General features: G+C 41.7%; 1 protein-coding gene across 1 annotated transcript in view; it reads left to right on the top strand.

Moving 5' to 3' along the window:
- Positions 1–25,791, top strand: part of LOC115459540 (pre-mRNA-processing factor 40 homolog A-like) — a gene marked incomplete at both ends in the record, with an annotated part of 52,467 nt that extends 26,676 nt beyond the window's left edge. Inside the window, 4 exons of the mRNA XM_030189357.1 lie at positions 5,848–5,878; positions 24,171–24,190; positions 25,499–25,573; positions 25,681–25,791. Of these exons, the coding sequence (XP_030045217.1) occupies positions 5,848–5,878; positions 24,171–24,190; positions 25,499–25,573; positions 25,681–25,791 (237 nt within the window). The remainder of the gene's footprint in view (positions 1–5,847; positions 5,879–24,170; positions 24,191–25,498; positions 25,574–25,680) is intronic.
- Between the last annotated feature and the right edge of the window lie 350 nt (positions 25,792–26,141).

The raw sequence follows: 26,141 nt of genomic DNA, 5'->3' as shown, positions 1-26,141 counted from the left end.
TGGGGTGTTAAACTCGGGTGTCTCAAGTCCACCCCCCTTCCTCCCCATCTCCTTGGCTTAGCAGGGAAGGGCCGTCCCTTTCTCTGGAAAGGTGTACCGTCTTTGGGAGAGGCAGCCACTTTTAATAGGCAGCTGTTTTTAAAGAATTAAATCAAGTAAAAGAAAATTAAAAAAATTAATTCAAATGAAAGGAATTTAAAGGAAGTAGTTTTTGCTTTCCCCAGTCTTATAACGAGCAGGTAGCTCTTCTGTCTTATTCTGTTTGAAGAGTCTTTATTTTCTTTTATGGCGGAGCTATTTAAAAAAAAAAAAAAAAAAAAAAAAGTGAAAAGTCAGCGTCTGTGACTTTAATCGGTGGTTTTTTGTTATCTTCATTATTTTTCCTCTGCTATCCGGCGTTGTTAGCGGCGGTAGTTGTAAAAAAAAAAAAAAAGGAGAGGCGCGAACTGTTAAGCGCGTGCTCGCTCTTGGACAGGTCTGTATAGCTTGGGAGCTGTATTGACGGTTCCTGTCGGGCCAGAGGCTAAACCATGTTTTGTGCGGCATCGGAGGTTATCTGTTTTTCAGCGGCACGGATTTCCTGCTTCTTCGTCGGTGTGGTCAGTGGTTTTCTCCCCCGAACTTTATTCTTCTCATTTTGGCGCGCTTGGCCACCATTGTTTTGCCTGCAGCTGCAATTTCCCTTGATGCGGCAGCGTTTTTCTGCTTTTACTGTGTTTGGCTGTTTGTGCAATGGAAAGGAGATATTGTTTCTTCGGTAGTTGGGGCGATTGGTAGTATATTTTCCCCGCAATTAATTTTTACATGTACTTCCTTTCAGCAATTTTCTTTCATGGCTATGCGTTCTCTTTGGCATAGCAGATGACAGCTGCATAGGCTACATGGTTCAGATGGTTCTCATATTCTAGGAGACTCAGTCCTGTCTACCGAGCACCCAGTTTTCTCAGATGCTTTAGAAGGCATGTTTTATTCACATCTTCTCTACTTTCCAACTGTCTTGGAGTTTCTCATGTGTTATCTTAGTTTTCTTCTAGGACTTACAAGATATATGTCCACTTAGGGAGTAAAGTTATCAGGTCAATTTGCATTTTCTCCCACTTAAGGATATTGGGAGGTCCTCACGCCATCTACTTGTATTTTTGTTTCCTCTATTCAGCCTGGGCACATGGTAAACATTCTGGTTTTGTCCAGTATGACCATCCATAACATCTGCTATCCCTTTCTCTTCCTTACAGATTTTAGGGTCTTGTTTCAAGCTTTCTTGACGTCAGGTACAGTCTTGTCTCCTGTGGCACAAATTCACCACCTTTTCCGTAATAGGTATTTTCCAAGTCTATTCCTTTTCATTTTCATTTTCATTTTATTCTTCCTCTCTCCAGAGTTTTTATCTCTTGGAAGGAGATTCACTCATTTTCTGTGCATTTTTTGCCATAAGGGCATAAGTGTTGCCATAATGGGAAAGGCCAAGAGTCCCCATCCTGTTTTCAGATGGGGTCAATCCAGATTGCAAATACCACATTCATATCTCGTGAGTGTGCGTCTGTTCATCTCTGTACATCTCAGTGAGGAAGGAGGCATGACATGATACGAGGTTTGGGGAGATCCGGTAAAATTAAAGGCCAGTGTGTCTCAGTCCACGCTCAACATATGGTGATCCTTTCATTTTCATTCTGTATGTCCTCATTCCAGACCTTCCTTTCATTTGGAAGGGGATTCTTTCACTTCCTGTGCATTTTTGCTATTAGTATATGAGTATGGTCATACGGGGAAAGTCTAAGAGTCCATTAAGCCCAGCATCCTGTTCTCAGTTGTGGTCAATACAGGTTGCAAGTACCACATTCATTTCTTATGGATGTGGGTCGGTACATCTTAGTACATCTCAGTATAGGAGGAGTAATGTCCGTGATACGAGGATGATAAGGTCCTCATTACCAGTTTTCTTGCCCTGCTCTTCGGTCTCGCGTCGGCTCCGCGCACTTTTTTCTTAAGTTATGGTCATAGTAGCAGCGGCGCTGATGAAACTACGTCTCGTCGTTTCATCCTTTCCATAGATGTCTGGTTCATTACAGACAGTCTTATTGGCAGAGTTGTCAGGTCAAGCAACGGGTGGTGCATTTCAGGCACACCCTAGGTTATGGGGTGCATGTAGCCAGGTCTCTCATTTGAGATCTCTTTTGAGCTCTCGTGTGATCTCATTAGATTTCATAGCATGTTTCTATTTTTTCTCTCATTGTTTAGTCAAGTTGGCGCAGACTGTTTTTGTCTTCTCTACAAGCGTCCCACTTTCTGTTTTCTCTGGATGTTCTTGGGCCTTCGGCCATTACCTTGCTGTATTTTGCAGAGTAAAATTTTACTTTCTAGCTCCCAAGAAGGAATTTTTTCTTCATTCGCTTTGGAGTCTCGGTAGTCTTTTTTGGGCAGCTTTTCACTCTGTCAATTTCGTGACCATTGAAGAAAAAAAAAAAAAAAGAAAAGAGTTCTCAGTGGATAGTACCTTAAGGGGAGGTCCCAGTTCTACAACTATTTCTTTTCGCTCTGACCTTCCATGTGCCTCGCTTACTCTCTTGCTAAAAAGACTTGTCAGCGGCAGAGATAGATGCCCTCTCGTATCCAGATATTTATCTCTGATGGAATCCCTCCGCTCAGTTGGCCTCTGTATTCTCACTAGTGGTCTGGTGGTTGAGATTGAGCATTCTTCCTGCAGGTATGCCGGGAGCATATACACAGTGACCAGTTTTTTGATGGCTGCATCTGTGAAAATATATATGTATATTTATAGTTCTACTACATAAGTACATATGTAATTCCATACTGGGAAAAGCTCAAAGGTCCTATTGAGCCCACCTTTCTGTCCACGGCCAATCCAGACCATGAGCACCTGGCTAGATTCCTAAACGTACAAACATTCTATACATGTTGTTCCTGGAACTGTGTAGTGTTTTATGGACTTCTATATGTTTCTAACAGATGAAAGGTACTAACAAGTGTCTACTGTTGATTTATTCCCGTTTTCACTAATTGGGGTCTACAACAAGAGTCTCAGATTCTTTCTCTCTCTTTCTCTCTCAGTTGAATTGCGCTCTGAGATATGTTTTTTTTTTTCATGTTGGGTAACTGCAGCGGCTGTCAGTTTATTTGGACCTTCAGTCTAGTTTGCAGCAAGGATTTAGGTACCTTCTTCTTCTGCATAGTATTTAACTGCATTCTTGTTTTTACCTATTTAGCTTCTAGTGATCAGGTACTATCTCACTGACAGGCTTTACATACTTCCAATCTGTTGCTAGGTCAGCAATAGTCTACAATATCTGGAGTATTGTACTTCAGGATTTCGGTTTCCACTTTCTCAGCTGAGGTAGATTCATTGCAGTTTTTTGTTGCCAGGCGGCTCTGCTTCTACCTTTGTCATCCTTCTTTCAGTTGTTTTTTCTCGAGTCTCTCTGTCCTTTGCGCTGCACTGATGCGGTAGGGGACAATGTTCAGCGTCACTTGGACTTTTCAGCTTCAGCTTTTTTGCTTTGTAGTCATTCTATTTAGTTTATTGGCGGTTCTTGGATCGTCAAGCTTTGGCTTCGTATTCATCCTAGTTTGGGTGTCTTCAGGGACTCTACCACATTCTCAATGTCTGTCCCTCCCGTAAGATTACTGCTTTGGTACTTCCCAACAGTCCAATCCTGGTCCGGTCCGGAGGGATGCTAAGGAAGGAGAAATTAGATCTTACCTGCTAATTTGCTTTCCTTTAGTCCCTCCGGACCGGACCAGGCCCCTCCCATGTTCTGTCAACTCTTTAGATTCTTTTATTAAGTTTGGAAGTGTATTCGTTCCTTTACCACACGTGGAATGTTTAAAAAAAAAAAAAGACTTTGCGTGGTCCATACCACTTCTCTGGTGGTTGCTGGTGAGCTCTGTTGCTGGAATATATATAAAACCTTAATGGGTCATACCACTTCTCTGGTGAGAGTTGCTGGTGAGTTCAGTTGCTGGAATATATATAAAGCCTTAAATATGTCATACCACTTCTCTGCCGAGAGTTGCTGGTGAGCTCAGTTGCTGGAATATATATATATAAAACCTTAATGGGTCATACCACTTCTCTGGTGAGAGTTGCTGGTGAGTTCAGTTGCTGGAATATATATAAAGCCTTAAATATGTCATACCACTTCTCTGCCGAGAGTTGCTGGTGAGCTCAGTTGATGGAATATATATGAAACCTTAAGTGAGTCATACCACTTCTCTGGTGAGAGTTGCTGGTGAGCTCTAATATGAATGGGCCATGCCACTTCTCTGGTGAGAGTTGCTGGTGAGCTCTAATACGAATGGGCCATGCCACTTCTGTGGTGAGAGTTGCTGGCGAGCTCTAATACAAATGGGCCATGCCACTTCTCTGGTGAGAGTTGCTGGCGAGCTCTAATACAAATGGGCCATACCACTTCTCTGGTGAGAGTTGCTGGTGAGCTCTAGTACTCGGTTTTGCCGAGGAATTTGTGGCTGCTAGGATTCCATACGGCACAGAAGTTCTTTCTTTCTTTCCTGCTTTGTTATTCAAATACTGAGGCTAAGGTCACATGGCCAGGGCTCCTATTGGCTCTCTAGAGTCAGAGTTTTTTCTCAGTCTCCACCTGCTGGTAGGCGGGCACAACCCAACAGTCCAATCCTGGTCCGGTCCGGAGGGACTAAAGGAAAGCAAATTAGCAGGTAAGATCTAATTTCTCCTTTTACTTTACTTTTGCTGTAGTATAAAACTGAGGAGACAGTGTTTGCGCGGTGTGCAGGAATGCACTCGCGCATGGGCAGTGGAGCGTGTTGCACTCCACAATGCTCTGTTTATACTTTTATAAATCCCAGACTGGGTGATGTGGGTCAGCGTCACGCACTTGTGAGAATATAAAGCCTGCTGTCCTCTGATAACACTGCTACAGGTAAGTACCTTAGCTACTAAACCTTGACCACTTCTTCTCCAGACAACCTCCTGCTCCGGATTTTTTGACATATATTTCAGTCACTTTTCCTTGACCATTGCTTGCTGTCATCTGAGAATGTCCAGAGGAAGACTGTGCTTTTCTCCGGTTGAACCTCTTTTCATAAGGAAGGCTTTGAAAGCCTTCTTTTCCTAGAACTTGTCGGGCTTCCTTAATAGTCTTTAACTTTTTCTGTCCCTACTTTATAATAAACCGAAATCCAAATGGTAAAATACATCTATATTTAACATTTACCTTCTGAAGAAAATTTTACTTTTCTCATTTTCTAATATCGCTATATCTTTTTTTGCGATACAACTAGAATTGCATTACTCAAGATGTGATTGCAACATGGAGCGGTGCAGAGATACAGAGATCCTCTGTTTTTGTTTTGTTAATCAGTTTTAGCTCTGCCTCTTTTATATACTCACAAATTTATTTTTCTAAAATGTGCAGAGTAGATTCTTGCCTACCCCAATACTTCCTGAGTAAATTCAGGGTGCCAATTGCAGAAATTGAATATCTGCCAAATGTAGCCTAAAATGCCTAGGTTATATTAACCTTCAAGTTTTTTAGATTTTCAAAAGAACTAATAATTCCTTTAAAGTTTAATATTGACAGATTACAGCCTTATTGTGTTTTGATTTTTCTGCCAGTGAGTTGCTTTAGTTTCCCCTTGTTAGGAAATTAAGTCTTTTTGGACACATTCTGGGATCTTCCTCCAAGCCTGAAATTTACATTCCTAGTATTTATGAGCATCTTTGCCTCAAGCGGTTGAGCATTTCTTTGGTTGGAATGTAGTTGCCCAATTTCCCACCTCCAAGAATTCAGTTTCAGATGAATGTCCCGTCCCCCCTCCCAGCTCTAATCTCTAGTGTTTATATTTTTACAGGCAGGCGTAAGCAACATGGATGCACCTGTAGGTAAGTGAAAACAGTTTTTTTTTCTTTTCTTTTTTTTTTTTTGTATAGTATATGTATCTGTTACTTTTAGGCTATTTAGAAGTTTTTGTTTCTAAATTTTTGAAATAATTTCTAATATTCTTAAACGGTTTTATTTTTTGTTCTAGAAATTCTGGTGCTGCTTATATAGTATATCTACTTTTATTAGGTCCAAGTCGATAGTTCAAGAAACTTACTATTGAGCTATTTCTTTCTTTTGATATGAAATTGGGAAATGAGAATAATTATATTTGGTATTTGTGTTGAAAAATTTGAATGTGTGTGTTCACAAATTTTACAACATTCTTAAAAAAATATATAATGCAGAAAATGAGATGTATTGTAAAAGTTTTATGTTTAGCTGTCGAAGCATTGGAAATTTGTTCATCATTTCTAGCTAAGTATTTGTTAAAGGGTTTGAAACAACCAACATTTAACACAAAATCAGCTAATAAGCACCTGCATTTATTCATGTCAACTTATTTAATATGTATCTCATGTAATTTATGGTTGAGTTGGCAACTTCTGAAATATCTTGTAAAAGTGTTTCTAATTAAAAAAATGAAATTTAAGTAGCCATAATAAGTATTCCAATAGTAATAGGATGTGGGTTTTTTTTTTTTTTTTTTTTGCTAGCCCAGATTTCATAAAAGTTTATCAGCGTATATCTCTAGATTTATTTTGCAACTACATCTTCAAAAACTTCAGTTCAGAAACTGACCACTAACAGATAATATCATCAGTAAGTATGTTGGTTCGTTATCTGGAGGGAGAACCCTGGAAATCAAGGAGTAAGAATAACTGGGGAAAAAGCAAAAAAAGACTATGTACAAACCTAGACATTATTGCATAGATGGTATCTATGGAAGTCTACTGTCAGATACCATTAAATGAGTCTAATCTGGTGATCTGTTTAGCATTAATAAGATATTTATTAATTTTGTGCAAATAAAGCATTTCATACTTTGGAATTGTATTTATAGGTGATCTGTTTAGCATTAATAAGATATTTATTAATTTTGTGCAAATAAAGCATTTCATACTTTGGAATTGTATTTACTAAAGCTTAGCGCTCACTAACGCAGTTAGTACATACTAAATGCTGTGTTTATACCTATAAGCCATGTGGCACTTAGTGCACGGTAATGTCCAATACCTTCCTTCTTTTTCCTAATTTTTGTTACAGCTGGAAAAATCTTAATTCTTTTGCCAATAAATAAAGCCTGCTTAAGAGCATATAACTATGATGATATCCATCTGATATCATCTATGCAACAATGTGTATAGGTTTGTACATAGTTTTTTTTTTTTTGCTTTTTCCCTTTATTCTTACTCCTTGATTTCCAAGGTTCTTCCTCCAGATAATGGACCAACATGGAGTGACTTATTGATATAGGATTGTTTCTCTCTCTTATTCCTGATAGTTATGATAAGGAAAATAATGCTTGCAGATCTCTAGCTTCTTCATCAGTTGCTATGGCACCAGAATCCCTACTAGACTTGTTCTGCTCTGGTTGGCTTAGAGATATTGGGCCCCAGCTAAATGATTGCTCCTTTGCCATCTTCAACTGTGTAGTGCTTCTACTCTTCATCTTGTTATAAGAACATAAGAATTTCCTTACTGGCTCAGATCAAAAGTCTATCAAGCCAAGTATCCTGTTTTCAGTAGTGATCAATCCAGGTCATAAGTACCTGGCAGAATCCCAAAATGTAGGCTGCATGCTGGCTACCTCCAGGGGTAAGTAGTGACTTTCCCCAAGTCTACCTTTATTTTTATAACCGTTTATGGACTTTTCCTCCAGAAGCTTGTCAAAACCTTTTCTAAATCCACCTACGCTAGCCGCTTTTTCCACCAAATTCTAGAGCTTAATTATGCATTGAATGAAAAAATATTTTCTCTGACTTAAAATATACTATTTAGTGACTTCATGGCATGTCCCTGAGAGTACCAACAGCTTAGGCGATCTAGAGTCAGATACCAACAATATATTATTTTAACATTATTGTCCTTGGCAAAAATTGCAGTTGCATCTAATGTTAAAGATTGTTCCATTGCCCAACTCCAGCAAAAGTCAATTCAACTTGATCTAAGAGGATATGTGCAAACATCAAAAAAAAGTTCTAAAAATGTATACTCCTCCAATCAAATGTTCCTTAAAATTTTTGAATGCTAGTTGTACCAATTATAAATAAGCATAATGATAACTTTGGGGAAGATTATTGTTTCTTGACATTTCCCTAAAAGGAATGTGTATCTTCATTATAGAACTAAAATTCCTCCATGTTCTATAGACAGGTGATACTACCCCAGGAGGGAATAAAGAGTTATAGCAAATTGGAGTATAGCAAATTGAAAATCATTGTTACTTCTCATAGAATACCATATCCTAAAAGTATAGAGAATTACTGGAGAGGTGTCCCTCTACAAGTGATATCTTTTGGGAAACCATAACAAATAACTCAGTGGTATGGGCCCTACCTGACACTGCTCTATGTGTACCTATAGCTTATAAGGCTGATTTTTTTTTAATGCCATTCCACTGCCACTTTTGCATGGGCAGCATGGTAATATAGCCACAGGTTGGAAACGCCCAAGCTCCCTGTTTTTGTGTCTCTGTACAAGTTGGCTTATGTAAACCTAGGCTTTCTGTCTTGCCAAATAAACTGAATATTGTCCTGTAAAGCTTTTATAGCCCTCTTAGGAATTGCTGCTTGTAAGACCTGAAAAAGATAGTGTCATGATTCAAGAAAGGTGAGTCTGTGGGCCATAGCCACGTTGGCGCTACCTGGTTAGCCGGGCCCCGGCTGGTGGCAGGCAAGTCACCCAGGTTAGGCACAGTAGGTAGACCAAAGTCAAGACTAGCTGAAACTGAAGGCAAGGCTAGATCGGGAGAGACAGGAGCTAAGGCAAAGCTGAACTGGAAGTGAAAATTCAGTAGGAGCTGAGGCAAAGCTATTAGATTGTAAGCTCTTTGAGCAGGGACTGTCTTTCTTCTATGTTTGTGCAGCGCTGCGTACGCCTTGTAGCGCTATAGAAATGCTAAATAGTAGTAGTAGTAAAGCTGAACTGGAAGTGAAGGCTCGGCAGGGGCTGAGGTTTGGCTGACTGTGGAGGCAAGGCTGCAACTACCACAAGACAAACAAGTGATCCTTTTGCAAAGGCACTGAAGCAGAGTCCCATGAACCATTATAAAAGGCTCAGCTCTGATGTCATCAAAAGGAGGGTTCCGTTGTGTTCCAGGCACTGGCCCTTTAAAATATAGTCTAGCACACGTGTGGGAAGCCAAGGGCAGAGACAGCTGCGCGGCTGACCGTGACAGCTAGGGGAGGCAGGCTGGAGCACCAAAGATAGGCTGTAGAGCCCAAGCTCAATGCCTGCTGACCAGGAAAGGTGAGTCAGGGTGCGGGTCATGACTGCAGTCATGACGGTACCTCTTTCCCAATGACTCTCCTCTCAACGGTCCTGACTTGGGTTTGAGAGGGACTATATGATGGAATCTCTTGGTAAATCACTGAACAAGACGATGGCTTGCAGACTCCCAGGGGCTGTCCTCAGAACCCTAGCCCCCCCTGGAATCTGGGGTGTCCTGGACCTTATGTTCATGGTTCAGTTCTTTGGGCACGGTAAGTGAAGAAGGAGGTTGAGGAAGTTCCTTAAGGTGATCTCTCTAGTCTTGTAGTCAGCCATGGCCTGGATCTTGGATGCTAAAAGCGAGCAAGCAAGCCTTACTCCGAAGAAGCCTCCCTTCCAGTAGGTGATCCACAGCATCCTTGTTCTCCTGACGAGGAGGACACGTCTCTGCTTGCTGGTCGAGGCATAACTTGGCCAGAGCTCCTCTGGCCAGGGACAAATCATTAAGAATAACCAGTAGTGGCTAACGTGATGGCAAGTATCATGGAGTCCAAACAACGTTGGTGACAGGTATCACTCCAGTCTGTATTCTGGTTGTGCTTCGGTAGCCATGGTAAACCAACTCAAGCTGATCGGCTTCATGAATGTCTGGTTGCCTTAAAGAGTGATGGCTCCTTGTGGTCACCCATGCTTAGGTGTAAAGGAACTGTCTGGGCTTTTAAGATGTCCTTGAGTATTTCCATATACTGATGAGACCGGAGTGATCTTAGGTAAATCCTGCGTAGGAATTTGAAGCTTCGTCTATGAAGTTCCCACCTGCTCTTGAATCTAAGAAAACCTCAAAGATTTTTTTCCCTTGATCTAAATCCAGCACTGCTGGGACTAGGAATTGGGTACAAGGAAGCCTGGAGAACAGACATAGCGCCACGCCCCCGGCCAAAACTAGGCCCAAAGGTCCACAACTGTTAGGTCATTTAAGTGCATAATGCCCTTCAACTGCGCCAGCTGTGTTGTGTGCTGTGTTCTGCCCTCTCACTGGGTGATTGTCATGCACTTTAAACCAGATTAGAACATCACTATGAGGGTATAGAACTCTTGAAACAAAATCTTCTTTAATGCATTAATCAAACAAGGAGAAGAGTTTTGCCTTGCAAACTGAGAGTCTATTCTCCACCAACTCTCTCTCCATGCAAGAGAGAAGCAGGAAGCAATTCAACAACACACTGAGTAGTGATGCTGCTTGTTACTTTTACACTGGTAAAATATTGATAGTGACCTGGACAATAAGTATGTTCTCAATGAAATGAATTGACTATACGCCGTATTTGGTCTTGAGGAAGCCAACCAGATGATCAATGTGGAATAATGTATCCCATGAATGGGATGCAAACATACCAGGCTATAATCTATTTAGGAAGGATAGAGAGGGTCGTAAAGGTGGCGGAGTAGCTCTGTATGTGAGGAATGATATCACTGCGACTGAAATGACAGGGACCTGGGGAAAGGAAGAAGCAATATGGATCACCTTAAAAAGAGATGATAGAACCTCTGTCCACGTGGGTGTTGTCTATAGACCTCCGACACAGTTGGAGGAATTAGATAAAGACCTGATCGCAGATATTCAAAAGTTGGGAAGCAAGAGAGAGGTGCTGTTGCTGGGAGATTTCAATCTGCCGGATGTAGATTGGAAGGTTCCCTCTGTGGAATCGGAAAGAAGTAGAGGGATCGTGGATGCTTTCCAAAGTGTTTTGCTCAGACAAATGGTGATGGAACCCACGAGGGAGGGAGCGATACTGGATCTGGTGCTCACAAATGGGGATAGCGTGTCAAATATCCGAGTGGGTGCCTACCTGGGCAGCAGTGACCATCAAACGGTTTGGTTTGATATGACAGCTAAAGTGGAGAGCGGCCACTCAAAACTCAAAGTCCTGGATTTCAAGCGTGCTGACTTTAGTAAAATGGGGGAATACCTGAGGAAGGAGATGATGGGCTGGGAGGAAATACGAGAAGTGGAAGGACAGTGGTCCAGGCTGAAAGAAGCTATAAATAGGGCCACAAACCTTTATGTAAGGAAAGTAAATAAAAGCAAGAGAAAAAGGAAACCGATATGGTTCTCCAAGCAAGTGGTTGAGAAAATAAAGGCTAAAGAGTTGGCGTTCCAGAAATACAGAAAAACTCAAGAAAAGGAACACATGGAGGATTACCGGATGAAAATGAAAGAAGCCAAGAGAGAGATACGACTGGCAAAAGCGCAAGCGGAAGAACAAATGGCTAAAAATGTAAGGAGGGGTGACAAAAATTTCTTCAGATATATTAGTGAAAGGAGAATGACTAAAAAGGGAATTGTGATACTAAAAGATACTGCGAACCGCTGTGTGGAAAATGATGAAGAAAAAGCAAATTTGCTAAATAGATACTTTTGTTCTGTTTTCACAGAGGAAAATCCTGGAGAAGGACCGCGATGGACTGGAAATAATACAATTGAGAATGAAGTGGATACAGCACCGTTCACGGAAGAAAGTGTGTATCAACAACTTGAAAAGCTAAAGGTGGACAAAGCCATGGGACCGGACTGGATCCACCCCAGGATATTGAGGGAGCTCAGAGAGGTTTTGGCGGGTCCTCTTAAAGATTTGTTTAATATATCCTTGCAGACGGGAAAGGTTCCGAGGGATTGGAGAACGGCGGACGTGGTCCCTCTTCACAAAAGTGGTGATAGGGAAGAAGCTGGAAACTACAGGCCGGTAAGCCTCACTTCAGTTATTGGAAAAGTAATGGAAGCGATGCTGAAGGAAAGGATAGTGAATTTTCTGGAAGCCAATAAGTTGCAAGATCCGAGACAACATGGTTTTACCAAAGGGAAATCGTGCCAAACGAATCTCATTGAGTTCTTTGATTGGGTGACAGGAGAATTGAATCAGGGACGAGCTATGGACGTAATCTACTTAGATTTCAGCAAAGCTTTTGACACGGTTCCCCACAGGAGGCTCTTAAATAAACTGGAGGGGCTGAAGATAGGACCTGAAGTGGTGAACTGGATTAGGAACTGGTTGACGGACAGACGCCAGAGGGTGGTGGTGAATGGAATTCGCTCGGAGGAAGGAAAGGTGAGTAGTGGAGTGCCTCAGGGATCGGTGCTGGGGCCGATTCTGTTCAATATATTTGTGAGTGACATTGCCGAAGGGTTAGAAGGTAAAGTTTGCCTATTTGCGGATGATACTAAGATCTGTAACAGAGTGGACACCACGGAGGGAGTGGAAAACATGAAAAAGGATCTGAGGAAGCTAGAAGAATGGTCTAAGGTTTGGCAATTAAAATTCAATGCGAAGAAATGCAAAGTGATGCACTTAGGGAATAGAAATCCACGGGAGACGTATGTGTTAGGCGGGGAGAGTCTGATAGGTACGGGTGGAGAAAGAGATCTTGGGGTGATAGTATCTGAGGATTTGAAGGCGACGAAACAGTGTGACAAGGCAGTGGCCGTAGCTAGAAGGTTGTTAGGCTGTATAGAGAGAGGTGTGACCAGCAGAAGAAAGGGGGTGTTGGTGCCCCTGTATAAGTCGTTGGTGATGCCCCACCTGGAGTATTGTGTTCAGTTTTGGAGGCCGTATCTTGTTAAGGATGTAAAAAGAATTGAAGCGGTGCAAAGAAAAGCTACGAGAATGGTATGGGATTTGCGTTACAAGACGTATGAGGAGAGACTTGCTGAACTAAACATGCATACTCTGGAGGAAAGGAGAAACAGGGGTGATATGATACAGACGTTCAAATATTTGAAAGGTATTAATCCGCAAACGAACCTTTTCCGGAGATGGGAAGGTGGTAGAACGAGAGGACATGAAATGAGATTGAAGGGGGGCAGACTCAAGAAAAATGTCAGGAAGTATTTTTTCACGGAGTGAGTAGTGGATGCTTGGAATGCCCTCCCGCGGGAGGTGGTGGAAATGAAAACGGTAACGGAATTCAAACATGCGTGGGATAAGCATAAAGGAATCCTGTGCCGAAGGAATGGATCCTCAGGAGCTTAGTCAAGATCGGGAGGCGGGGCTGGTGGTTGGGAGGCAGGGATAGTGCTGGACAGACTTGTACGGTCTGTGCCAGAGCCGGTGGTGGGCAGCGGGACTTGTGGTTGGGAGGTGGGGATAGTGCTGGACAGACTTGTACGGTCTGTGCCAGAGCCGGTGGTTGGGAGGAGGGGCAGGTGGTGGGTGGCAGGGATAGTGCTGGGCAGACTTATACGGTCTGTGCCCTGAAGAGCACAGGTACAAATCAAAGTAGGGTATACACAAAAAGCAGCAAATATGAGTTATCTTGTTGGGCAGACTGGATGGACCGTGCAGGTCTTTTTCTGCCGTCATTTACTATGTTACTATGAGTAATATCTGGGGATAATCAGGTTAATACCATGTTTTCTTTTTTCTGTTTACTGTTTAATTGATCTCCTTGTCTTATTTCACTCTCCCTATTTTTCTTCACTTTGTGGTCTAAGAAGGAGAAAGATTGTATATAATCCATATATCTAGTTGGGATTGTTTTCTTCTTATATTGTATTAATGTGCAATCATCTCTGTATTACTGTTTGCAAGTGACCCTTGTAAAATGAAAAATTATAAATGATTAAAAAAATATATATATATTGATAGCGTCACAGTAGCTGAAAGGGGGTCTTACAGCAAAATACAGCATAGGCAGTTTCAGTTCATAGAGGAGATATTCTACAGACTAACCCTATAGACCCAATAGAGAAAGGGTGGGCAACTTGCCCAGCATACATAGAGAACATGACAAGCCAGTAGAAAGAGTCCCATAAAGGGAGTTGGACATGTTCTCTGAAAGAGCCTATCAAGGGAACTAAAGGATTACAGGGGCTTGTAGTTCAAGGGTATGACCCAATTCCCAGCCTCCATATAAATGATTCAGACACTCCCCGCCTGGCATTTGTAGATACCACTGTTTAATTTATCGAACTATCAACATAGTGAAATGCTAAACTGCTCAAAACACAGCAGCCAGGCTCCTGTTCGGAAAATAAGATTCGAAAGCGCCAAACCTTTATGAGAAAAACTGCACTGGCTCCCAAAGAACGTATTGCGTTCAAAATATGCACTCTGGTTCACAAGATCATCTACGGCAATGCCCCGGGATACAAGATAGACCTTATAGACCTACCAACCAGAAACGCAACAAAATCAACTCGAGCATATCTAAATCTCCACTACCCAAGCTGCAGAGAACTTAAATATAAGTCAACCTATGCATCCAGCTTCTCTTATATAAGCACACAACGATGGAACGCGCTTCTGACCGCTATGAAAACAACATATGACCACCTAATCTTCCGGAAACTCCTTAAGACTTGTTCAAAAAGGCATACTCTTAATGACTCAACCTAAATGCCTAACCCCGCAATATATCAATACATCAATATAAATGTTCATGTTGGACATGACCTAACCTACTCTTCCCCTGACACCCAATATGTCTATCAATTCTGATCATTACCTGTCTTAACCTCACTTTGTATCTGTTCTTGCTGGTATTGGCGACTGCCACTACTGCACTATGTAAGCCACATTGGGCCTACAAATAGGTGGGAAAATGTGGGATACAAATACAACAAATAAATTATATGCATGCAGTGTCCATTAATAAAGCTGGATATTGAAGGATGTCGACTCCTTGCTCGTTTCAAGTTCTATGTTATTCAAGTGACAACTGAAATGAGAGATATACAAGAGAGGAAAAGTCTCTAGAGTGGACAGGAACCACGGAGGTCATGTCTGTTCATGGTGTATGCGGATCACTTGCTCAGTTATGGCACTGCTAAAGAAGTTTGCTGTCTTCCATGGGAGTTGGGTGTCAAAGTTCCCATGTGGTGTCAAGTTGTCACTGATAAGCAGTTCTGTATCTCTAATGACAGTGTGGTGATAGGTGTCAGATCTTTCATCAGCTGGTTGATAAACTGAAGACACAATGTTGGTTGCAAGAACGGTCATCTCTGGATGGTTATCTGTGTCAGAGTCAGGATCTAGAAGCGCAGAGGAATTCTTCATAATTGGAGACGTGTAGTCAGTTCTAGAAGAAAATCTGGTCAAGCACTAGTCAGAAGAATATTGCCAGTTTCTAAAAGAGGAAAAATACAGAAGTTAGCTTAGCACAGAGAGAAAGACTGCATGCTACAGATCTCACACGCCAAGCCACGGTGACTGGCGCAAGTAAAGGCACAGAACCTCCCACAGATCCTGCAGGGGAGAATGAATCCCAATATTCTGGCACCTTTTTGTGTAGCTCTAGAACCTCTATGGCAGATGATGATTAATATATGCAAGTGCAAAGTGATGCATGTGGGAAAGAGGAACCTGAACTATTGCTACGTGATACAAGGTTCCGCATTAGGAGTCACCTCCCAGGAAAAGGATCTAGGAGTCATCGTTGATACTTTGAAACCCTCTGCTCAGTTTGCTGTGGTGGCGGTGGCAAAGAAAGCAAATAGAATGTTAGGTATTATTAGAAAAGGAATGGAAAATAAAAACGAGGATGTTATAATGCCTTTGTATTACTCTGTGGTGCGACCGCACCTTGAATATTGTGTGCAAGTCTGGTCACCGCATCTCAAAAAAGATATAGTGGAATAGAAAAGGTACAGAGAAGGGCGACGAAAATGATGACGGGAATGGGACAAGTTCCCTATGAGAAAAGGCTGAAATGGCTAGAGCTCATCAGCTTGGAGAAAAGACGGGTGAGGGGATATATGATAGAGGTCTATAAAATAATGAGTGGAGTTGAACGGGTAGATGTGAATCACTTGTTTCCAAAAATACTAGGACTAGGGGGGCACGCAATGAAGCTACAAAGTAGTAAATTTAAAACTAATCTGAGAAATTATTTTTTTCACTCAATGTGTAATTAAACTCTGGCAGTTGTTGCTAGAGAATGTGGTAAAAGCAGTTAGCTTGGAAGGGTTTAAGAAAAGTTTGAACAGCTTCCAAAAAGAAAAGTCCATAAGCCATTATTAAAATGGACTTGGGAAAATCCACTGCTTATTTCTAGAATAAGCAGAATAAAATGTACTGTTTTGGAATCTTTCCATGTGCCTGTGACCTGGATTGACTGCTGTTGGAAACAGGATACTGGGCTTGATGGGCTTGCCCAGAGTCACAAGGAGTTGCCTGTGCCTGAAGTGGGAATCGAACTCAGTTCCTCAGTTCCCCAGGACCAAAGTCCACCACCCTAACCACTAGGCCACTCCTCCACAAGCAGTTTAAATCAAAGTATAGAACATCACTATGAGAAGACTCAGAAATCTTGAACCAAAGTGTTCTTTAATGCAGTAGTCAAACAAGGAAAAATAACTTAGTTTAGATGTGCTGGACAAGAGTTTTTGCCTTCCAAACTGAGGGTCTATTCTCCACCAGCTCTCACTCCATGCAAGAAAGAAGCTGGAACTAATTCAGCAACACGCTGAGTAATGATACTGTTTATACTTTTACACTGGTAAAATCTTGATAGTCACAGTATTTTGAATGGGGTCATACAGCAAAATACATCATATGCAGTTTCAGTTCACAGAGGAGATTTGTTGCAGACTAACTCTACTGTCCCAATGAACTTGCCCAGCATGCACAGAGTAAAAGGAAAGCCAATAGAAACAGTCCCATAAGACACAGGGAACTGGACATTTGCTCTGAAAAAGCCTATCACAGGGAACTGCAGTATTACAGGGGTTTGTAGTCCAAGTACATGGCCCAATTCTCTTCCTCCATGCAAATGGGAGCAGAACACCTTTAATGCTTCTGCTATGCCAGCTGTGTGCCACGGCAATTCTACGGTGGATACAGCATTCACTCACTTGCTGGAGGTGGTAAGGTTGAAGTTGGAGGAGGCCTTTCTGATAGATGCTTTATGACCTTGTTTGTATTTGTTCTTGCTCAGTGGCAAGCTGTGGTGGTGTGTAGATGGCTTCAGCTATGGCATTGGTTGACATATGCAGCCTCCAACTTCCGCTTGAGTAAGTTGGCCTTTCAAGGTCGCTTGTTCAGTGAGGATTGGAAAAGATTCTGAGGAGGCATGCTCACAGCACCTTCCTGAGGACAGAACCAAGGGCCTTTTCTAGATTTATATTGGCAGAATAGGAAAGCCTCCTCTGCCTTGGAGTCATGTCAGAGGATGTTTCTCTTTTCAGGGCCCTAGAAGACAAGGATCGGATCCTCCTCAGCAGCACTTCAAAGGATTCCCAATGATGATTTCCAGGAAGAGTCAGGTGTATGTGTATTGGAGGGAGGAGGGTGGGGGCAGTCATCTCATTCTGTTTTACCAGGAGTGCATCCGTATCACGTCAGACCAGCGGATTCTGGAGGTATTCCTTCTGGGCTGTGCCTTGGAATTTGCAGAGCCGGTTTCCAACACCTCTTTGGTTTTCTTCCTGTAATTCTCTTCAAGGCATGAGTGGTTGTCTCCACTTTATGATTGTTTCAGTTAGGAGTGTTGAAGCCTGATTCAAGTCAAGATGGGTAGAGGCTGCTATTACATTTATTTTCTGGTGATCAAGAAGAGGTGCTCCTTTCAACCTCTTCTGGATTTGAAAAGAGGCACTGTCTTGCTTTAGATTTTCCACTTTTTGCATGGAAATCTTACTAATGGTGCTTGCAGCAGTCAGACCAGGGGAGTTCTGACACATCTAGTTCTCTGAAGCCTGCTTTTACATTGTCAACAGAGCCAAGCACAAATGGTTTCTCTGATTTTTGTGTTCTAGGTCTGCTCTTCCAGATTTGACCATTCTCATTTGGTGTGGTAGCCTGCCTGTGCAAGCATGGTGTTCGTGCCCATCTTTACTTAGATGATTAGTTGATCCAAGCCAGTTCTTTGTTGGAGTTTTGGCTGGCGACCTCTCAGGTGGTCTGGCTGCTCAAGCACCTGGTCTGGGTATTAAACTGTAAGAGTCAGATAGTAACCTCTGAGATGTTAGAGTACCTCAGAGTTCTTTTCGACACCCAAGTGTGCGTAGGCTATTGCTAACTCAGGATCATATGCTGAAGATCTGGGTGCTGAGTGTAAGGAAAGTCTTCCTGTGCTCTGTAGGTACCCCGGGTTTGGGTTTATCTGCAGCCCCTGGGCTCCATTGCAGTGATGCTAAAAGTAGTGCCCTGGATGAGAGTGGGTGCATTTGTCAGCTGGTCTCCAAAGTCCTAGCAATTCAAGGTTTGGATCCTGGCCAGCAGGAACTTCAAGCCACATCTGGCATGGTGAGACTCTCCAGACCATCTTTTCATGAGGGTTCCCACGGACCACCACCTCCCTCCCCCAGACTGGTTGGCACTTAACTTGGATGCAGTCTGGTGGGCTGGTGCACCCATATTTTTGGTAACATGATACATGATATGGGACACTGGCCTCTGCAGGAGACCTCATGGAATATCAATCATCTGGAAGTCAGGTCTCTTTGCCACTTTAGCGCTAATTTCCAGCCACTCTTCAAGGAAAGGTGTTTAGGGTGCCATCAGACAATTTGATAAGTGGTATACCTCAGCAGGCAAGGTAAGACCAGGAGTGCAGCGGTGATTCTGAAGATAGCATTCCACTTAGGACAAATCCAACCTATCTGGCAGTGCTATCACCTGCTCACATAATGGGCATAGACAGTGTTTGAGTGGACTTTCTCAGTAGGCACTCCCTAGATCTGGGGGTGTGGGAGTTGAATAGTTCGTTTTTCATATCCTAAAATAAGAACATAAGTGTTGCCATGCTGGGACAGACTGAAGGTCCATCAAGCCCAGCATCCTGTTTCCAATTGTGGTCAATCCAGGTTACAAGTACCAGGCAAGATCCCAAAACAGTACAATACAAACTGGATTTTCCGCAAGTCCATCTTAATAATTTCTTATGGACTTTTCTTTTAACAGAGTTTAATTACACGTTGAGTGAAGAAATATTTTCTCTGATTCATTTTAAATTTACTACTTTTGTAGCTTCATTGCTTGCCCCCTAGTCTTAGTATTTTTGGAAAAAGTAAACAAGTGATTCATGTCTACCCGTTCCACTCAACTCATTATTTTATAGACCTCTATCATATCTCCCCTTACCCGTCTTTTCTCTAGGTTGAAGAGCCCTAGCCGCTTTTAGCCTTTCCTCATAGGGAAGTTGTCCCATCCCCATTATCATTTTCGTCGCCCTTTGCTGTACCTCGTCTAATTCCACTACATCTTTTTTGAGGTGCGATGACCAGAATTACACACATTCGAGGTGTGGTCACACCATGGAACGATACAAAGGCATTATAGTGTCCTCATTTTTGTTTTCCATTCTTTTTCTAATAATACCTAACATTTTATTTGCTTTCTTGGCCGCTGTTGCACACTGAGCAGAGGGTTTCAACGTATCATCAACAGTGATACCTACTAGGTCTCTTTCCTGATTAGTGACTCCTAATGTGGAACCTTGTTTCACATAACTATAGTTCGGGTTCCTCTTTCCCACATGCATCACTTTGCACTTGCTCACATTAAACGTCATCTGCGATTTGAATGCCCAGTCTCCCAGTCTAGTAAGGTCCTCGTGCGGTTTTTCACAATCCTCTTGCGATTTAACAACTTTGAATAACTGTGTTATCAAAAAATGTAATTACCTTACTAGTTACTCCTATCTCTAGATCATTTATAAATATGTTAAAAAGTAGAGGTCCCAGCACAGACCCCTGGGGAACCCCACTATCTACCCGTTGCTCTGTTTTCTATTTTTTAACCAGTTTTTAATCCACAGTAGAACACTACCTCCTTTTTCCTCGGGAGTCTTTCATGAGGTATTTTGTCAGATTCCTTTTGAAAATCCAGATACACAATATTGACCAGCTTGCCTTTATCCTCATGTTTGTTCACCCCTTCAAAGAAATGTAGATTGGTGAGGCAAGATTTCCCTTCACTAAATCCATGTTGGCTTTGTCTCGTTAATCCACGCTTATGAACATGCTCTGTAATTTTGTTCTTTATATTAGTCTTTACCATTTTGCCCGGCACTGACATCGGGCTTACTGGTGTATAATTTCCCAGATCACCTCTGGAACCTTTTTTTTAAAAATCAGCATTACATTGGCCACCTCCAGTCTTCTGGTACCATGCTTGATTTTAATGATAAATTACATATTACTAACAATAGTTTTGCAAGTTCAGTTTTTAATTCTATCAGTACTCTGGGATGAATACCATCCGGTCCAGGCAGTTTGCTGCTCTTCAGTTTGTCAGATTGCCCCATTACATGTTCCAGGTTTATAGAGATTTGATTCAGTTTCTCTGACTCGTCAGCTTCAAATACCATTTCTGGCACTGGTATCTCTCCCAAATCTTCCTCGGTGAAGACCGAAGCAAACAATTTATTTAATCTCTCCACTATGGCTTTGTCTTCTCTGAGTGCCCCTTTTACCCCTCGGTCATCTAGAGGTGCAACTAATTCTTTTGCCAGCTTCTTTCTTCTAATATACCTAAAAAAAATTTTTTACTATGTCTTTTTCTCCAACAGTCTTTTTTTCAAAATCTCTTTGCCGTCCTATTCAGCGCTTTGCATTTGACTTGCCATTCCTTGTGCTGTTTCTTATCATTTTCAGTCACTTCTTCCATTTTCTGAAGGATTTTCTTTTAGCTGTAATAGCTTCCTTCACCTGACTTTAACCATGCCAGCTGTCATTTGGCTTTCTTGCCTCCTTTTTTAATATATAGAATATAACTTGCCTGGGCTTCCATGGTGGTATTTTTGAACAGCATCCACGCCTGATGTTAATTTTTGACCTTTGCAGCTGCTCCTCTTAAATCCTCCCCCCCCCCCACCCCCCATTGTTCTCATTGTATCATAGCCTCCTTTTTGCAAGTTAAGTTCTAACTTGGATTTCCTGTGTGTACTTACTCCAGAGCTGATATCAAATCTGGGCTTATTATGATCACTGTTATCAAGCGGCCTTAGCACCATTACCTCCTGCACCAGATCATGCGCTTCACTAAGGACTAGGTCTAGAATATTTCCTCCTTTTTGGCTCCGGGTACAACATTGCCTTATATTGTATCACTTTGCTGAGCCAGACTAGGTGAAGGGTGCTGTATACACCGGCTGATTTGTTTTGCCCGTGGCGTAGCCATTTTTACTATCGAAACATGGCCGTGTCTGGCACAGATAATTGTTAACCTGGGAGCATTTTACTGTTTTAAAGACTGCCTTTTTCTATGATCTGAGTTTGGTGTACAGATCAGTTCTCTCTGAGGCTTACAGATCTGCCATATATATCCTTGCGTTTTTGTAATGTGGTTTTGACTAGGGCCTAGCCCTTTAATTCTCTAAAGGTTCAGGTGGTGGCTCTCTTGTTGTAGAGGTAGGATTAATGTGTGTGTGTTTACTAAAAGACTTGATATCCCACCATTTCTGAGCACAGGTTATGGTATCTCACAATGAAATAAAAATTACATGAAATAGGAAAAGAACTCCATTGGGTACAGGAAAGGGAAAAAACAATCACACAAACAAAGATAGGACTACAACCAAACATTCAGTACCCCGGTTGTCACCACCATAGACAGACCAGCAGCTCGAGGTCCGGAAATGCCAAAAGTGTGTTTTTAAGAGGACCTTAAATTTGGGAAAGGACAAATTCAGACCTAAAGTGTGGTGGCAAATAATGTCTGATGGTCTCACTCTGACTGCCTCATGTGTGCCTTTTTTTTGTAGGCAGTTAATCAAATTTGGCCCCTGTTTTGAGGGGTTGTGCTCCCTGAAGATCTCATTTTGGTCCTAAGGACTCTTTTGCCAAACTGGTCTGAGTCTTTAAAGCATTCTTCATTAAAGGATTTGTCATTGAAATGGTCTTTTTAGTATCCACCTGTTTAGCTAGGAGAGTATCCAAATTGCAGACTTCCTTGCAGAGATCTTTACATGTCCTTTTTGGCTGACTCTATTTCCATTAGAACGATACCATCCTTTCTTCTGAAGGTGGCTTTCCCCCTTTCATCTAAATCATGTGATCACATTTCCAGCTTTCTCAGATTCAGACAAGTCGGGTTCCTAAACCTTGCGTAAGCTGGATGTGTTCAGAGCCTTCTTGCATTACTTAAATCTTTTCGTAATTTTTATAGGCTATTTCATTGTTTCATGGGCCACACGAAGATGAAGCGGCCTCAAACTCTATCATCATTCATTAGAGATCAGGCAACTTCCCTAGGCAGAAGTTTGAGCAATCAGCACTGAGGATCTCTGCAGAGCAGCCTCTTGGTCCTCGCTGCATTCTTTTGTGAAACATTACAAGCTTGATGTTCAGACCAGAGGAGATGCTGCAGGTTGCCATGTCTTCCCCCTACCCAGTGGGATAAAGGCTCATGGATTTGATATAGTGCCTTTCTGTGCTACAACAAAGTAGTTTACATTTATCATATGCAGGCACTTTCTCTGTCCCTCCTAGTGGGCTCACAGTCTTAAGTTTTTGTACCTGGGACGATGGAGGGTTAAGTGACTTGTCCAGAGTCGCAAGAAGCTGCAGTGGGAATCAAACCCAGTTCCCCAGGTTCTCAGCTCACTGAACTAACCATTTAGCCTACTCCTCCAGTTGATAAAGCTTCGGTACATCCCATCAGTCTAGATCAGGGGCGTAGCCAGACCTCGAGGTGGGAGAAGGCCAGAGCCCATGGTGGGGGGACACATTTTGGTACATCGCCCCACCTCTGCTGCCTTGCTGCCCTGCCCGTTCCCCACCCACTGCGCCACCACTGTACATCTTGGCTGGTGGGGGTCCCCAACCCCCGCCAGCTGAAGCACCGCTGCCGGAAAATACCTTAGTTGGTGGGGGTCCCTGCCAGCTGAAGCCTTCATCCAGTGCTGGTCTCTGGCGCCCTGCTGTCCCTTCCCCTTACATCCGGCACACTCCTTTTAGTGAAACTGAGCATGCAATTTCAGTAAAAGGAGCATACTGTACGTGAGGGGAAAAGAGAGCAGGGCAGGCAATGCGGTGGTGCCAGAGACGAGTGCTGGACGAAGGCTTCAGCTGGCTGGGGTTGGGGACCCCCATCAGCCAAATCAGAGGCCCAGAGAAAATGGGGGGGGGGGGGAGGGGGCACAGGCCCCCATGGCCCCACATAGCTACATCACTGGTCTGGACTGGTCTAGCAGGATGCTAAGGAAGGAGAAATTTACCCTTGTTAATTTCCTTTCCTTGTGTCCTGCTAGACCAGCCCCAGGACCCACCTGGGAAGACAGAGGAGTCCTCAGCTTTGGGCTGTCCTTTCCTGTTAATAGTTTTCTTTAATGTTCTGTGGTCTACAGTTGATAATGGGTTCCGTGTTTATATAGGTTCCTTTAGTTAATTCTTAGTTTTAGCATTAGCATACTGGGACTATTCCTGGCTGTGCCACCTGTTACACTGATGGTTTCATTGGCATCTTCTTATTTCTGCCTCCATCTGATAGGGTAACATAAACCATCAGTCTGGTCTTGAAGGACCCAAGGAAAGGAAACTACTGAATCAGGGAAGGGTAAATATCTCCTTATGAGATTTAAACTCAAGTCTTCATGAAAGTAGTTATAGTGACTTGGTGCTTCCCTGGCGTTCCCCATATCATCTGTAACAGTATTCCCAAACCTATCCTGGGGGGCCCCTACCAGGTTGTCTACCATAAATAGCATGAAGAGGTTCTCTCATACATAGGAGCGGTAAATGCATTGTGAATATCCTGAAAACATGACTGGCTGTGTCTCCTCCAGGATAGGTTTGAGAACCACTGACCTATAAAATTTATTGTTCAAGGAATTAAATATAATTTAGAGTAGGCCATGTTGTGAGTTTGTAAAGTATTTACGTGTGACCCTATTTGTTAAGGATTTTTCTTTTGGATTAAAAGTGCTATGGTAAATCTAAGACCTTTTGTAGTGTATTTCTTACTTTATTTTTTTTCCTTTTAGGTGCAACAGCAGGTGCTCAAGTAAGTGAAAAATGCAGCTTATTTCCAGTAGAATTAGAATAAAACAGTGAAGATAAACTCAGGTTTTGTACATCTGGAGGTACCTTCTTTAATTATAAATGGAATATTTTGTAATAGTAAAAATGATATGAGAATAGATTTTTGGTCCTCTAAATTAGTGCCATCAAATGAGTACCATATCATATGCTAGTCAAGGAATATTAAATATTACCTAGCTCTGATTGAAATAATACATATTGTGTTGTGGGTTTGTCCAGGTTCTGTGTATGCTTGGATTTTCTTTTCTTTTCTTTTTTGTTTTTCCTGGAGACAGTGAGGCAAGTTTAGGGGGCTATTTAATAGCTGTATGCTAACAGTTAACATGCGTTATTTTACCACTGGGCTCATTTTATACAGTTAGCACATGCTGTTACAAAATGACCTCTTAGTTTAGAAAGATAATGTTATCTTATAAAGTTTACACTGTGATCCATTGTTTTTATCATGACAAAAATGATTATCTTGACCTCCAGTATGCATAAATATTTCAAACTGTTGTAAGATTGTAAATTTTGTACCTCATGACTCTATTTTCTGTTTTGTAAGTTGGTATTGTTCAATTAAGTTCAGTGTGAAGCTGTGTGAAATGATATAGGAAAATCTGAAATCTCTTGTTTTTTATTGTTAATAACATGCAATATTCTTAGCATACACTATTCTTACATAGCAAGCACTATGTAAAATAGCACATGCTAAAGTAAGAGTATCCAGATTGAAATACTTCTTTAAAAAAAAAAAAAAAAAGGAAACGCCCCTCCTTTACACCATTGAAGTTTTGTAGATTAAATAGAACTAAAACTTTTTTTTCAGACTGCACAGCATTTTTATACTTAAGATTTTGTATAATTATATGCAATGTAGCAATTATATAGTCCCTTGTCATTTTTGAAAGGAAGTAGAGCAAAACATATAACTCTAGTGGTATATGTTCGTTTCACAACATCTGATATGCTGAGACCTTTAGTTAATTACGGTTTTAAAACAATGAACAAGTTGTAAATAGTCCTGATAGATTTTCTGCACTGTCTGACTACTCTGCCCTCTAAAACACAGCATTACGTCCTGGCATTATAGCCCTTCCCTGTTTTACTACTTTTCTGCTTAGGATTCCATTAAGCTTTTGATGGTGGTGTTTTTTTTTTTTTTTTTTCTTTCAATAAGGATTCTGTTTGAGGATAAAATAGTGGAACACTGCTTAAAAAAGGAGTATTTGTTTTTCTCACTCCAACATCTATTATGATTGCTTTTTCTTTTCTTTTTTTTAATTAGGCCCCACATCCAGCAGTTTCAAGCCAGCAATCAAGTACAGGCAACAGTTCTACAAATGAAGAGCATCATAAGCAAGTAAATATTTTTAATGTATTCCTGATTTCATTTTTTAAAATAAAGTTACTGCTCTCTTGCACTTGGTAGAAATATTTACATTCCCTATAATTTTTTTTTCTCTGCAGAAATCTGTATGGACTGAGCATAAGTCACCTGATGGCAGGACATATTTTTATAACATAGAAACAAAGCAGTCTACATGGGAAAAGCCTGATGAGCTTAAAACGCCTACTGAGGTACAGGGGTTATCTGTTACAGAGCTACTGACTGACACATTTAATCTTAAAAAAAAAAAAAATCATACTGGAGCATCAGCGTGTATAAGTTTAATTGTAATATCACACATACTCAATTTAAGCTATGATGGACAAGAATGCGCTCTTTGATTGTTTTCCACACAGTTTGTTTAACAACACTGATGATTTTACCCCCATTGTTTTGAGGTTTTTCTAAGAGGAACATTGGTCAAAGGAGAAGACTGTGTATTTAATTTAAAATTATACATGTTTTTGATAGAATAAAATTAGCCATAAAGAGAGAGAGCAGATCTCTTTACAGATAACTTTTCTATTCTCAATAAAGCCAG

Source organism: Microcaecilia unicolor, unplaced genomic scaffold (assembly GCF_901765095.1).
Source record: "Microcaecilia unicolor unplaced genomic scaffold, aMicUni1.1, whole genome shotgun sequence".
NCBI classification, from domain to species: domain Eukaryota; kingdom Metazoa; phylum Chordata; class Amphibia; order Gymnophiona; family Siphonopidae; genus Microcaecilia; species Microcaecilia unicolor.
Note: the sequence above shows the minus strand (reverse complement) of the source record. Positions and strands in the feature narration are given on the sequence as shown.